The sequence below is a fragment of the Zalophus californianus genome, chromosome 11 (assembly GCF_009762305.2).
Source record: "Zalophus californianus isolate mZalCal1 chromosome 11, mZalCal1.pri.v2, whole genome shotgun sequence".
NCBI lineage: Eukaryota > Metazoa > Chordata > Mammalia > Carnivora > Otariidae > Zalophus > Zalophus californianus.
The window spans coordinates 98,906,940-98,923,058 of record NC_045605.1 but is presented as its reverse complement, the minus strand read 5'-3'; the positions used below and the strand labels follow the sequence as shown (position 1 = coordinate 98,923,058).

Below are 16,119 nucleotides of genomic sequence, written 5' to 3'. Positions count from 1 at the left end.
AGAATGGGTTTCCTGAATATTTTTCAAGATTTTAATCATTAATTGATATTCTCTCTTTTGCTGCATTGTTTTCAATTATTCTTTGCTTTTTAATGTAAGAGCAATTCCATTGGTTTCACACGACCCATTGACAATGTTTGACCAGGTAGGAAAGTGTAGTATGCTCTACACATCTTATAGTTCAGTAGTTGAAAAAATGTGCATTTCTTCAGGATTCATTCCCAGAAAATTAAGGGAATTTTCTCAGATACTTTCAAAGAAAGATAGTTCATTTTTTGTGTAAGTTATAAAAATTGGGAAATATGGAAAAAACTTTTTTATTTTAGATAAATAATCTAATTAGCTGTCCTTTATCTAAAAGTATAGCTAATAGTAGTAACATGTATTTTCAAAATAGTATTTAAATATTTAAATAATTACTAGTAATATTGAGTAAAATATATATTTATTCTGTTTACTGCCATTGTAAAAATATTTCATGATAGAGTTATAAAAGATAGCATAAAAGAAAAACCAGCTCAATTAAATAAATCAAGAACAATAATTCTTGACACTATTTATGAAAATATGCATTTTAATTAATTTTATATATAATGTTCATACAGTTAATATTCACTTAGAATTATTTTTCTTTCTTTCAGCAATGTAAGTCCTTAGGGAAGCATACACTAAAGTCAAATATATGAAAAGCCAGAGAAACATCTCAGAGTTCATACTTCTAGGAGTTTCGTATGACCAGAACATAGAAATATTTTGCTTTGTGCTCTTATTCTGTTATATTGCCCTGTTGGCAGGAAACCTTCTGATCCTTGTCTCCATTCAATAGAGCCCTCTTTTTTTTTTTTAAGATTTTATTTATTTATCTGACAGAGAGAGAGAGAGAGAGAGACAGCAAGAGAGGGAACACAAGTAGGGGGAGTGGGAGACGAAGAAGCAGGCTTCCCACTGAGCAGGGAGCCCGATGTGGGGCTCGACTCCAGGACCCTGGGATCATGACCTGAGCCAAAGGCAGACTCCTAACGACTGAGCCACCCATGTGCCCCAATGCAGCCCTCTTTTTCACCAACCCATGTACTACTTCCTCAGCCACTTATCCGCTATGGACATCTGCTACACCTCGACGGTTACACCCAAGTTAATTGTGACCTGCTAGTGGAAAGAAAAACCATCTCCTACAGTAATTACATGTTACAGGTCTTTACAATGCACTTCGTTGGAAGCATTGGGTTCTTCATTCTTACCTCCATGGCCTTTGATCGTTATGCTGCCATCTGCAAACCTCTCCACTATGTGATTATCATGAACAGGAAATGGTGCAATCTCCTATGTTAGCTGCTTGGGCTGGTGGGGCCGTCCATGCCTTCCCTCTATTTTCCACTGCAATTGGTTTGCCCTTCTGTGGTCCTAATGAAATTGATCACTATTGTTGTGATATTTTTCCTTTGCTAAAGTTGCCTGTACTGATACCCACATCACTGGTGTCCTTGTGGTTGCCTTTTCAGGTATGGTCTCCTTAGTAACCTTTATTGTCCTATTTGTTTCTTATGGGACAATATTGTTCACTTTAAGAAATCTGTCAGCTGAGGGAAGATGCAAAGCACTCTCCACCTGTGGGTCTCATATCACTGTGGTCACCTTATTTTTTGGGCTTGCAATCTTTATCTACCTTAGACCACCTACAACTTTCCAGAGGACAAAATATTTGCTCTATTTTACACCATCATTGTTCTTATGTTCAATCCCCTAATCTATAGTCTGAGAAATTCAGAGATAAAAAAAGCAATGAAAAAGTTTTGTGCGCATCATTATTTTCAAAGGAAACACACAGTTAACAAGAAGTTTATGGCATAAGCAACTCTGATAAAGAAAAGAGGGAGATGTGAGTGAACAAGGCAGGGACTCTCTCATGGGGTTTGTGTCATGGGGGGAGTGAAGGCCAGCAGTAGGACCACCGGTTTACAGTGATCAGTGAACAAGTACTGATTCTTGCATACCAAAAGTAATCGGAAACTAAGTTAATTTTGCGGGGTATTGAGATGGGATACGTAGGGGAACCTTCATGAAAAACAATTGAGCTAAAGCAAATAAACCATTGTATATTATTAGTGAATTATAAAGGGAAATATTTTAATGATAGTCTTGTTAATACATTGCACTTAGAGGCCAGACCACACAGTGACAGACATTCTTTGGTAGTTCAGAAGCTGTAATCTTAAAAAAAAAAAAAGAAAAGAAAAAGCAATCATCTAAAATTAAAGAATTAATTCAAATTTCTGATAGAATATATATAAATATGTGTACACACACACACACACACACACATATATATATCCCTTAGTTCTTACAGAAATCAGTTGTGCAAATGAATAAATATTTAGAGTAGAAATAGTTTTATTTTTTTTAAGGTTTTATTTATTTTTTTTGAGAGAGAGAAAGAGTTCATGAGAGAGTACGAGCTGGATCCGGGGGGCAGGCGTGGCAGCGTATAGAGGGAGAAGGAGAAGCAGACTACCCACTAAGCAGGGATCCTTTTTTTTTTTTTTAAGATTCCATTTACTCATTTGAGAGAGATAACGAGAGATAGAGAGCACGAGAGGGAAGAGGGTCAGAGGGAGAAGCAGACTCCCCGCTGAGGAGGGAGCCCGATGCAGGACTCGATCCCAGGACTCCAGGATCATGACCCGAGCCAAAGGCAGTCACCCAACCAACTGAGCCACCCAGGCGCCCTAGGCAGGGATCCTATGCAGGGCTCCATCCCAGGACCCTGGCATCACAACCTGAGCCAAAGGCAGTCTCTTAAACAAATGAGCCACCCTGGTGCCCCAAGTAAAATCTGTTTTAAAGTGGTTCCTTGGGGTCAACTCTCCTGATGTCCCACTGAAATCAATAATAATAAATAGTGAAGACAGAGTGAGAATCTACAATTCTGAATGCTGAAACACACTTCCTGGCATTCCACCTATTGGCCAGAGTATAGTATCATTTCCCATAAAGTTAAAGAACTATATATTAAAATTTATGTGTTCTTCACGCCTATGTGCCTAAATTGATAAACAAATGATTAGTCCTTGGATCCTCAACCAAGGACTTTTCTTATTTCAATGACAGGGAGAAAGAGAGAAAGAGAGCACGCAAACTAGCAAAACAGAAATAAGATGTGATTTAACCGCAAAGTAAATGAAAAAACTAATGCATTTTGGTTGCACATGGTTATTTTGATGGCAGCTTTATTCAGAATCACAAACCTTCCAAAGCTTGGAAGCAACTAAGATGCCCTACAGTAGGTGAATAAGTAAATAAACTATTGTACTTCTGGAGAATGGAATAATATTCAGCACTAAATGGAACTGAGCTATTAAGGTAAGAAGATATATGCAGGAAACATAAATGCATATTTCGAAGTGAAAGAAGCTAATGTGAAAGGGCTACCTTTTGTATGATTCAACTACAGGTTTCCTCAACTTAGAAGGGAGTTATGTCCCAATAAATCCATAAGTGGAAAATATCTTTTCTTAAGACTCATTAATTTTATTTTTTATAGATTTTATTATTTATTTGAGAGTGAGCGAGAGAGAGAGAGATCATGAGCAGGGTGGAGGGACAGAGGGAGAGGGAGAAGCTGACTTCTGGCTGAGTGGGGAGCCTGATGTGGAACTTGATCCCCGGACACTGGGATCATGACCTGAGCCAAAGGCAGCCGCTTAACTAACTGAGCCACCCCGGTTCCCCATAAGTTGAAAATAACATCTTACATAAAGAATGCATGAAAGGGCGCCTGGGTGGCTCAGTTGGTAAAGCGACTGCCTTCGGCTCAGGTCATGATCCTGGAGTCCTGGGATCGAGTCCCGCATCGGGCTCCCTGCTCAGCAGGGAGTCTGCTTCTCCCTCTGACCCTCTTCCCTCTTGTGCTCTCTATCTCTCATTCTCTCTCTCTCTCTCAAATAAATAAATAAAATCTTAAAAAAATGCATGAAATACACCCAACCTACCAAAACTCATAGCTTAGCCTAGTCTACTATAACTGTGCTCAGAACACTTACATTTTTAGCCTACAGTTGGGCAAAGTCATAGAATACAAGACCTATTTTGTAAGAAAGCATTGCATATCTCGTGTAACTTATTAAATGGTGTACTGTTCATGAAAAAAGGAATGGCTATATGGGTACAGATTGGTTGCAAGTGTCTTGATCATTGACCCTCATGATTGCTTGGCTGACTGAGTGCTGCACCTCACTGCCCCTGCCCAGTTATCACAAGAGAGGATTGTACTGCATGTCAGCAGCTCAGGGAAAGATCCAAATTCAAAATTCAAAGTACAGTTTTTACTACATGCATATCACTTTACACCATTGTAAAGTTGGAAAAGTACAAATCAAACCATTGTAAGTTGGGGACCATCTATATATGACATTCTGGAAGAGGCAAAATTATGGAAACAGCAAAAATATCAGTCCCTAGATGCCAAGAATTAGGGAGGGGAGAGGGATGAATAGGTGGAGCACAGAGGATTTTTAGGGTAGTGAAACTGTTCCATATGTCCCTGAATATTGGATAGTGTTATGATACCTGTCAAAACCCACAGAATGTACAACACCAAGGGTGAACACTGATTTAAACTGAATTTGGGAAGATAATGTTGTGTTGTTGATTGTAACACATGTAGCACTCTGGAGGGAGAGGTTGTTCCAGTGAGGAGGACAGGGGTTATATGGGATCTCTGTAGCTTCTGCTCTGTTTTGTGGTGAAAGTAAAACTGCTCTAAAAAATAAAGTTTATTAATTACAAATACATTGCAGCACAATACTGAAATGAAGTCATCTTGTAACTAAAAAAGCTTCTTTTGAAAAAGTTTTTCTAGTGAAAATATATAATACACTAAAACCTTGCAACTTTAATGTAAGACATTTTACTCATGTTTCATATCATTTAAAATAAGATCTCTTAAGAAACACAGCAATTGTGACAGAGAAGGAACTGGAGAGTGGAATGTTATGAGAAGGAAGGTAGTTACAATAGTGAGTTTTATATTTTATTTATTTATCTATTTATTTACTAAAGATTTTATTTATTTGAGAGAGCACACAGGAGGGTAGGGGAAGAGCAGAGGGAGAGGGAGAGTAGCAGACTCCCCTTCGATCAGGGAGCCAGACCCTGGGCTTGATCTCAGGACCCACGGATCATGATCTGAGGTGAAGGCAGAGGCTTAAGTGAATGCACCTTGGTTCCAGGTGCCCTTGGAACAGCTTTAGATTAGCCACATGTGATGCAGGAGCTACAAGCATTCTGGAGGCACTGTGCAAAGAAGCATGAATAGTAGGAAAAAATAATGAGGGAGAAAAAATTAAGTAGAGTTTTTATAACAAGGAGAAACTGGACAAAGTGCCTCCTCAACAGCTACTAATAAAGAAACAAAACTATTGCAAGATTTGATTTTATGCTTTGAAAGAACATCATAAAACATTTTTCAGTCTAAAGTTTGAAAGGCCATGTACTTAAAATGACCAACTTCTCTACTAGAATAAAGATCATCTTCGTGTGTAGAATGGGTAGATCAATAAAATGAGCAATATCATGTAATCAGCAATCAGATTGAAAGTCACAAATTATCAGTACACTTGAAGTCCTCTTCATAATTCTTGAAAATGACCACCTTCAGAAAGCAATCACTACTTTCATCTACAAAAATGATTAAATTTACCTAGGGTTTGAATTTGTAGAAAAATAGTAATGCAGATTATTCTCTTCAGTGACTGTTTTTCTCATTAGTATGTTCATGAGATTCATTCTTTATGTTTTATCTGTTTCCTAACTATTTTCGTTGATCTGGGGTCTCGCACTGCATGGATATGGGACAACTGATCCATTCTTTTGTTGCTAGACATTCAGGCATTTTGTATTCAAGGATATTATGAGTAGAGTTGCTCTGAATATTTTGAAACATGTCTTTTGTTGACTGTACATCATCAATTGATAGGTGCTTTTTACAAAAGATGCACCGAACTCCTAGGGCATGAAAAAATAGAAATTGAAAGCATGAAAAAGATAGAGCAGTCAAAATGCAGTAGTATTTGGTTTTTATTTTTTAAATATTTATTTTATTTATTTATTTGAAAGAGAGAGAGAGAGAGCACAAGGACAAGTGGCAGGCAGAGGGAGAGGCAGAAGCAGGCTCCCCGCAGAGCAGGGAGACCTATGCCAGGCTGGATCCCAGGACCCTGGGATTATGACCTGAGCTGGAGGCAGACACTTAACCAACTGAGCCAACCAGGTACGCAAAATGCAGTAGTATTCAAAGCAGCAAGATTATATATATATTTGATATTATTTTGTTATTGTATGTACTTTTAAAACACAGACCTTAAGGCAAGAACCATTATCAATTCTTAAAATCATTCAATATCGATAGAAGTTCCAACACTGAAACATTTACAAATCTGAATGTGTATACAGGTGGAAGAATAGCGAGAAAAAGAGAATTTGATCCAAGTAAGAAGCAGCAAACTATGGATATATAAAAGACTCTGCTCATCAGCTATTGAGTGAATAGGAGTTATTTAAAAGAATTCATCCTATTTTATGCCACAGTATATTCTCAACAAGTGTCAAATTATCTGAGCCACTCAGAGGAATTTATCTAATGACAATTCAGCTAAAGTACAAAACAATAATAAAAGAATAATGGTCAATCTCAAATATATGGTAATTCAGAAACATTTTTAATAAAAACTGAGTGAAAATAAATCATAATAGATTTAGAGAATAATAAAAAAATTAATACAAATACTATTTATAAAAAAGTATACCAATGTTTAGAGGGAAATCCCTAGCTTGTGTTAAAACATAAAATACATTATTACATCAATAGATGACTTGTTATCAGCTAATTGTAACTACACTTGAGCTTAGCCAAAACACTGGGTGTTGAATGTCAGTGTTGGATCACTAAATTGTACACCTGAAATTAACATTACACTGTATGTTAATTAACTTGCATTTAATAAAAATTTGAAACAAAAATAAATAAACAGAAAAAAATTAAATTTACACCTGAAACTAATATTACACTGTATGCTAACTGGAATTTAAATAAAAACTTGAAAAAAATGTCTAATTGAAACTATGCCCAAAATATTACCTATAAATATGTCAGAACAGACAACATATTGAATTGTAAAATACTAAAAGTTATTCCTTTGGAATCAGGAAGAAGAATTGACACTTAGGATCACTAGTTCATATTAACATTATTCAATATTATACTGAAAGTGCTAACCAATTCAATAAGACAAAAAAAAAAAACAAAGGAGAAAGTGATAAAGATTGTATCAACAATGAATAGAATACTATTTCTAAGGACCTTACAGAAAGTATGAGTCATAAGATAATATTCTGAACAACTCTATGCTAAATTTAAAAAGACTGACAATGCCAAGTATGTGTGAGGTTGTAGAGAAATGAGAATGCTCATATATTGTTGGTGGAAATGTAACAAAACGCCACCACTTTTGAAAACGCTTTGGTAGTTTCTTAAAATGCTAACATACACTTATCACATAACTCAGCAATGCCACTCTTAGGTATCAATCCAAGGAAATGATAATCTATGTCCACACGAAGGCTTGCACATGAATGTTCCAGCTCATCATTCACTATGGCCATTACCTGGACACAATTCAAATGTCTATCAGCTAGTGAATAAGTATACAAAATGTGGTAGATCCATACTGTGGAATACGATTCATTCTAAAGAGGAACAAACTACCGATAACACAATGTGATAAACCTCTAAAACAGTTTGGTAAAGGAAGAATTACTATTGTTTTTTAAAAGTATCATTTTTAAAAAGTCTGTTTCTCTCCTGGTTATGCTATGTGGCTTTGCAAATGAATCAAGGGAAAAACTGATGTGTTTTTGAGATTCCCTACATCTCTGACAAAAGCTCTGCAGGTTCCTTCATGTCTCAGCAGTCGCTGTCAATGTGTATAAAACTTGGATCTTCAGTTCCATCCTGTACCCAGAAATGACAATTCTCATGGTAATTGTTCTTGTTACTGCTCACCTCAGCTGAGTTTACCCCCCATTTTTAATCTCATTCCTTCTATTTCTTCCCTTAGTAGCTGTGCAGTCTCTTCAGAGAGGATTCTGTTTTCCATCTTTACTACCTTACGATGTGGAAGCACGTGTTTGCTATTTCACTCCTTCCCATCCAGAAATCTGGCATTCACATTTTTCTCTGAGCTGTAAAGGGTCTACTTGGAAAATATGAGTCCTTAGACCTGAAGAATGAAGGAAACAGCATTCTAACAGACAATTCTGATTCCATTGCTCACTCCTCAAAAACTGTGGGTAATGGCTCATTGTCCTTGGAATAAATCTAACTTTATGTAAGAACAGTGTTGTATGTAGAATTCAACATAAATTGACCAAAGCACACATTTTTTATCTTAGAATTCACAATGATGGATGGGATCAATATGTTTATGTCAGGTCAAACATGGCATAGATTCTGAACCTGTCATATTTTAATTATGAGGTTTGGACCAATTGGCTCCAAGTCCATGAGCCTTCTTGAATTAATTAATCTGCACATTTTAGATAAGCAAATGACTCAAAAGAGGTTTTACAACTATATGCCTATTAGGATGGCAAAATATGGGACACCATCACCAATTAAGGCTGGTGAGGATGTGGAGCAACAGGAACTCTCGATTATTGCTGGTAGGAAAACAAAATGGTGCAGCCATTTGGGAGAACAGTTTGTCAGTTTCTTACAAAACTAAAACAATTTAACAATCTCACTCCTTGACATTTTTCCAGAGGAGCTGAAAACTTATGTCCACAAAAAAAGCCTGCACACGGATGTTTAAAGGCAGCTTTATTCATAATTGTCCATACAATTGGAAGCATCCAAGATGTCCTTCAGTAGGTTAGGATAGATAAACTGCAACATCAAACAGTGGAATATTAATCAGTGCCAAGAGAAATGAGCTACAGGTCATGAAAAGGTATGGAAGACCTTTTCAGTGTGTTCCCCATGGTACTTGGCATTCAGCTTTAACACAATGGTGAGACTCTTCTTGGTCTTCCCTGTCATTAACTTTCCAGTTTCCTATCTTACTAATTATACTTTTAGGAGCTCAGTGTCCAGGTTATAACCTGACACACCGTGGGGGCTCAGTAATTGATTATTGAATGAATAGATGGGCCAATAGCCACAACATATTGAAATGATTAGATCTTCTGCATACCCTTTTTCACCCACTGGACTTTGTTATGCATCCTCTCCTGCAAATCCTCTAAGGCAACACATGCCTATTCATTCCCTTTCAATTTTTGTACCCCTTTTGATGTGCTTTCATCTAGGAAATCTTCCTTGGTCTTTGTTGTGTGTCCCTCGGATGCTTTCATAGCACCCTGTGCTGCCACTCTCTTCAGAACATTTATAACATGGTTTTGTCATTTTCTGCTCCACTCTGGGTATCTCTCAGTGAATACAATGCTCTTTGAAAACAAGACCCTGGTTCCTCTCTACTCACTACTTAAAGCCCCAGCAACCATCACTGTGTCTGATATATTTTTTGGGCTCAAGAAATTTCTATGTATTAATGATTGAGGGATGGGAGGAATAAATGGAGTATATTTATCCTGGAGTTGTTTTGTTTGTTGATGGAGCCACATATTTTATAAAACAGCATTTCATAATGAAATGTTACCAAGAAGTAAATTAACAGAGGAAAATGACATGAACAGCTCACATTCATAAGATGATGAAATCTTACTGAGAGTAGGGAGAGTATCAAGATAAGCTATTTGCAGGGGGCCTTGGTGGCTCAGTAGGTTAAGCATCTGCCTTTGTTCACGTCATGATCCCGGGGTCCTGGGATTCAGCCCCACATCATTTTCCTGCTAGGCATAGAGCCTGCTTCTCCCTCTCACTCTGCCTGACCCTCCCCCTGCTTGTGCCCTCTTTCTCTCTCTCTGTCAAATAAATAGATAAAATCTTTTAAAAATATATTTTAAAAAAAGCTATTTGGTCCAAGTAGGGGAACATACTTGCATGGTATGTTTATTCTCTAATTCCAATAAGTTCTTTGCTTAAAGAAGCAAGAAAACGTTTCTTCACTCCCTCCCCTCCCCTTTTTTTAATGCACCACAAAGGAAGTGTAGACAGTTGCACTACATCAAACCCTTTGTGACACTTGTAGAAATCAGTACACTTTTAGATTAGACAGAATCTTTTTTTTAATCTTTTGATTTGTTTTTCCCTTAGTTCACAAGTTGTGTAATAATTGACTGTAGCAAATTTTCGTATGTGGTAGTATAGCTTTAATTTATCATAACTATTACTATACTGTTCTGAATTTTCTTTTGGTTTAAAAAAAAATAACAAAACCTGTTGCTTAGAAGCCATGAACTATTTTACTTTAATTCAACTTGTCAAAATTTCCTTGTTTTTAAAAATGATCATTTGGGTTCACTCAGGAAATGCATGTCAGGAAACTTGTATTATAAGTTTACTAGTTGTGATGTATCAGTAACTGCTGTTATCCCCTTTTCAAAGAAATATAATTGATTTTGAAGTTTTCTAGATAGTCACATGCTTTGTGACTAATGCAAGGAAATCAAGTCCTGTGTTGTATTTGTTCTAGTCATTTCTATTCAGGCTATATATTGTAGCTAATTTTTATTTGCAATTAATTTATTCAAACTAAGTAAATACTTTTCAAAATAGATTTTAAAAAAAAGCTATTTGGTCCAAGAATCTCAGTTTCAATTTCTTTCTCATTACACTGTTTAAGCGGGAGTTAAAACAAATTGTGGTTTCTCAAAGACCTCTAGCTAGAATTCGGAGTCCGAATCAGAGAAAAGTAGGAAAAAGTCCCTTGTGTCCAGTACTATTCCTTTGCTCTACATTTTCTTGACTGTATCCATCTTACTTTATCCATTATCACTCGTTCAATATTTATTGTGCCCCAGGCATTATGCTGTTTTGTAGAAAATATATTTAACAAGTAATCAAGTACTCTGTGGAGTCTGACTTTATTTAAAAAATAGAAATTCCTCTCAAATAATAAGATATTCATTTATTTGAGTCATCATTCTTTCTGATGGGTTAGCAGCCAAAGATGGGTAACATGAGCAATACAAAATGACTCTGAAGTCTACAAGGAAATTTGGAAACTTGGGGTAATCTTTATTACCCACAGATGTTAAATGGCTCTTTGCTTTTATAACCCTATAGTCATTTTATACCATAATTTTAAAGGCAACATGTTGTCATCAACACTGTTGTATTAAAATGAGCAGAATTCTTAATAAGATATGTTAGAATTTATAGGTAGGGACTGTATATATATATATGTATATATATAGTAGCATAGTCTGCAGTTAGGTTTTCTCTTTCTCGCACACATTTCTCTTCCACTCAGTGCAGAATCTATCATTCATAGCAATTTACTCTTTTCTTTATTTGGTAAGTATTCTTTGCTGAGATCATCCAAAATGTCTTTTGACCTTTGTTTCCATTGAATCAATGATGAGCTTCAAGCATATTTATTTCTCACCTGAAATAACTTGTCTACTACACAATTTCCTAATGGCATTTTTCATCTGGTCATTTCTTAAGGCATAGATTAACGGATTTAACATGGGCGTTATCAGAGTGTAGAACACTGCAACTGCTTTATCAATAGATAAAGTAGTCGCAGGTCTCAAGTACACAAATAGGCAGGGAACAAAGAATAGAACAACCACTGTGATGTGGGAGACACAGGTGGAGAGGGCCTTGCGCCTCGCCTCCGAACTATGGTTCCTTAGAGAGTGCAGAATGACCACATAGGAGATGATCAGGAGGAGGAAGAGTAAGACACAAATGAATCCACTGTTGGCAGCAACGAAGAGCCCTAGAGTGTGGGTATCAATGCAGACAAGATTGAGCAAAGGGTTCAGATCACACATAAAGTGATCTATGACGTTAGGGCCGCAGAAGGGTAAAGGGATGATAAAGAGGATCTGTATGGCTCCATGAAGAAAGCCTCCAACCCATGCCACTCCCATTAGCAGGCCACACACCCTCCGATTCATGATGGTCGTGTAGTGCAGTGGCTTGCAGATGGCCACATAGCGGTCATAGGCCATCACAGTGAGCAGGATGACATCAGCACCTCCAATGAAATGTTCCCCAAAGATTTGAGTTATACATGCATTGAATGTGGTGGTCTTCTTTTCACGGAGTGAATCTATGATCAGTTTAGGGTTATTGACAGAAGAATAGCAAGCGTCAATGAAGGAGAGATTGGCCAGGAAAAAGTACATGGGGGACCTTAGTAATGGGCTGGTAGTGACAGTGACCACGGTGAGCACATTTGCTACTATAGAGATGATGTAGATGAACAAAAACACAACAAATAGGATTTTCTGCATCTTTGGATTCTCTGTGAGCCCCAGTAGAACAAACTCTGTCACATTGTTCCTATTCACCATTATTTCATAGTATGATTAATTGCACTACCTGAAAAAAAAATCACTTGTGATTAATGTAACCTTGAATTTATTAAGCTTCTTCATCTAGTAAATAGAAAATATCTATTTTCTAATGATTTGTGAATTCTCATGAGGTTTTTTGAGATAGAAAATAAGTTTTGAGTTTTTTAAGATTATTTGATTTATCTCCTTGGTGAAGTTTCTGCTGAGTATGGACACGGGGAACTTTGTAAACACACAGGTGGGAGATCATCTGTGCACACTTCATCATCTGAGGTGACTAAGCCTAACATGAAGTAGTGGATCCTACACATAGTGGCAGCTAAGAAAGAAAGGGGAGGTAGTTTATGATGTAAAGGTTATGAACGCAGGGTTATGAAATTTTCCCTCTATCCTTAGGAAATGGGGATCCATGGGCAGACAGTGAGAATATAAGAGGAAAAGTGAAGAGGAATTTGAGGAAGGGGGAATAAGGGATATAATTTTAATAAAGAACTTCATGAGACATTTGCTGATTTAATCCCCCTCACAATCATGGAAAGTAATTCCAGCTATTTCTTTTATACTTATTTTATACTTTATGTAACAGAAACATAGAGAAGTTAAAGATCCTGCCAAGGGGAACCTGGGCGGCTCAGTCGGTTAAGTGGCTGCCTTAGGCTCAGGTCATGATCCCAGGATCCTGGGATCGAGCACCGCATCGGGCTCCCTGCTCAGCAGGGAGCCTGCTTCTCCCTCTCCCTCTGCCTGCCTCTCTGCCTACTTGTAACCTCTCTCTATATCTCTATCAAATAAATAAATAAATTCTTAAAAAAAAAAAGATTCTGCCAAGATCATGATGCTAATTAAGGGCAGAACCAAGATTAGTTCAGAATATACTTGTTCATGTTTTTCCTCCAAATTCTTACCCATGCCCTATATTGTTACAATTAACAACAGTGAACTAGTAATCTCCTTTTTATAGGACCACAATAATTATAACTGCTTTATTACTACTTTGGAGCCAAGTGTATATAACATAATTTCATTAGGAGACACACACGCATGCACACGCACACACACACACACACACACACTGACATGCTTGAACTCCCAATTTTCAAATAAAATGTGGTACTGTATTCATTGAAAGATCTTTTTATCTTGACTTCTCCCTCAGACCTAGTTCTCCCTACTACAATCCATCTCCAAAGCAAACCATCTGTTAAATGTTGAAAAGGCTTTGCACTGTGGTTAAGTATTTTGGTTTGAAAATCAAAAAGACCAGGTTAGAATTCTGACTTTCCCCTTGCATCTTGTTTTACCTGGAGTACCGTTCTAGCACATTACATCCTTGTTTCCTCATCTATAAAGCAAGATTGATAATATCCGTATCAAAGGTTTTTATGAGAATTGTTTTATGAGAATTGTCAAATATCAAATTGATATTCGAACATACCCCTCCTGTGTTGTACACACAGAGGACTTTCATCTATTTTGTAACTGTGTAGGCACCTAGGATATAGGAATTATTGACATTTTGAGTGATAATTATGCAATAATTTAACTGTGCAAGAAGTTCGGGAAGAATCCTCTCCAATTGTACTTTTAAAGAAAACATACAGACTCAATTATCTGTAGCCTTTGTTACCAGAAAGAATTTTCCGTTCATGCTTGGACTACACAGCTGATGATATCTGTCATTTATTATTCATACTTATGTCTCTTCTACGTGAGAAGTGAATTTACATTTTGTTTTCACTCTCACGTTTAGTCCAGATTATTAAACTAGATGTCTCACTGCAAAAGCATGCTGTTCGGTGATGAAGAGCAGGGTCTTACAATTGGTTTCAATTCCCTGAGTTTGAAATTTTTCACCTGTCAGCTTGGGTGAATGATATTTACCAACTATCTTTTGAAGAAATGGGGCATGGATGAAATACTCTAATACTGTATTTGAGGGGACTGAAACAATGATTAATATGTATATGGGAAGTAACAATCTTGAAGATGCATCAGCAATATGTAAAACTTACCTTACAGACTTAGAAGATCTTAATGATGTTCGGAGGTGTTCAGAAATAATCCCATCTTCAAACTGACCTCCTCTCAGATAAGTAACTTTCAATATAAAAGATACAACACACCCAGTAAGAGACTATTCAAATAATTTGATATCAAATAACAGTTTTTAAGAAAGTATTTTTATCAATCAAAATCTTCCCTTCTAGCCTAAAACCTCAAATTGTTTTTACAGAACACTTGGGATTTGAATTTAGAATGGATTATTTTGAAACACCATGGAGAAGTCATCTACAGATGGCTCTGGTCCCATAGGCAAGAAGCAAGAAGTATGGAGTAAAAACATTCTAATGTGTCATTCTAATCTTAATGAATCTTGCTCTACAAATGTGATCAACAAAAATCATTTTAACCTTGCACTGCATGGATATTTAAAGAGGTTTCCATAAAGGTTCAAGGGCTTTTGTGTTGCTACTTTCTCTCCCAGGAATTAATTATCTCCACTGACAGAAAGACTTGTCTTAGAAACCATGCTGAAGAGACATGTTTGACAAACATCCAAATTTGAATAGGGAATTGCATGCCCAGTACTTGGAACACAAACATGTCAGAATCCCCTTCCTCTAAATAAACTTCAGTTTCTAAGAAACCTGAATGTCAGGCAAATAGAAAAAATAGCATAATTCCAGTGTGGTGGCCTGTGATGTAGTTAACTTGTTGACTCATGTCACAGAGAGAATTTCTGCCTCCTTAGCAATAATAAAATTTTCTGGAGCCTACTACTGATTGCTTGAGAGCTAGAGCAGTGACAGCATGAAATCAATGGCAGCCATTTTAAGGTTCTTGACTCCAAAAGCTGTTTTTGTTTGTTTGTTTGTTTTATCTTTGTTTGTTTTTACATTCTTCAAGAGGCAAGAAGTAAATAGAAACTTGAAAAGGTTCCCAATTAGTTATCTTTGGGATTCATGGTTCGGGCAGTATGGAATACTGGGCAACTTTAAAATTGTGGAGAGAGTTCAAAACACAAGATGAGTCCCAGTTCTTCTACATCTTTTTCAGCTGGTACTGTTTTTTCCTTTGAGTCATTCTAGGAGACCTGAAGTGATGTATTGTTGTGGTTTTAATTTGTTTTCCCTGATGACTAATAATGTTGAGTTTTTTTTATATATTATTATTGGCCATTTGTATACCTTCTTTTGTATACTTTTGTTCAAGCTCTTTGCATAATTTAAACCTAAGGGATCTGGTTTCCTTATTACTAATTTATAAATGTTCTTTACAAAAAATACAGGTCTTTATCATATATATGTTATGTATATATACAAAATTTTCACCTAATCCATGGAGAGCCTTTTCATTTTTAAAAATGGTGTTACCTGATAAGCGCTGAGTTCTAAAACTTTGACAAATTCCAATTTTTATTTTTTTCTCATGGTTCATGATTATTGTTTTGTATCTAATAAATATCGTCTACCCCCAAGGTCAAAAGGATTTCTTCTGGAATTTCTAGGATTTAGCTTTAACATGTAGACCTCTGACTCATTTGGAGTTTATTTTTGTGTATGGTATGAGGTGAGGTTGTGGTTTAGATTTTTTTTTCTCATATGGATATCCAATTGATCCAGTATAATTTGT

At 36.5% G+C, this 16,119-nt stretch overlaps 1 protein-coding gene and 1 pseudogene across 1 annotated transcript; one reads left to right on the top strand and one right to left on the bottom strand.

Annotated features, from left to right (window-relative positions):
• Window positions 1-1,069: 1,069 nt before the first annotated feature.
• LOC113913580 lies at window positions 1,070-1,851 on the top strand (annotated as a pseudogene).
• A 9,702-nt stretch (window positions 1,852-11,553) lies between these two features.
• Window positions 11,554-12,483, bottom strand: LOC113914451 (olfactory receptor 4C46-like). The gene has a single exon (XM_027579677.1). The coding sequence runs from the start codon at window positions 12,481-12,483 to the stop codon at window positions 11,554-11,556; it is 930 nt and encodes a 309-aa protein (XP_027435478.1).
• Window positions 12,484-16,119: the final 3,636 nt, after the last annotated feature.

What these genes read in the sequence shown, in the direction of transcription:
- LOC113914451 (XM_027579677.1), bottom strand. Translation starts at nt 12,483, where the DNA reads ATGGTGAATAGGAACAATGTGACAGAGTTTGTTCTACTGGGGCTCACA.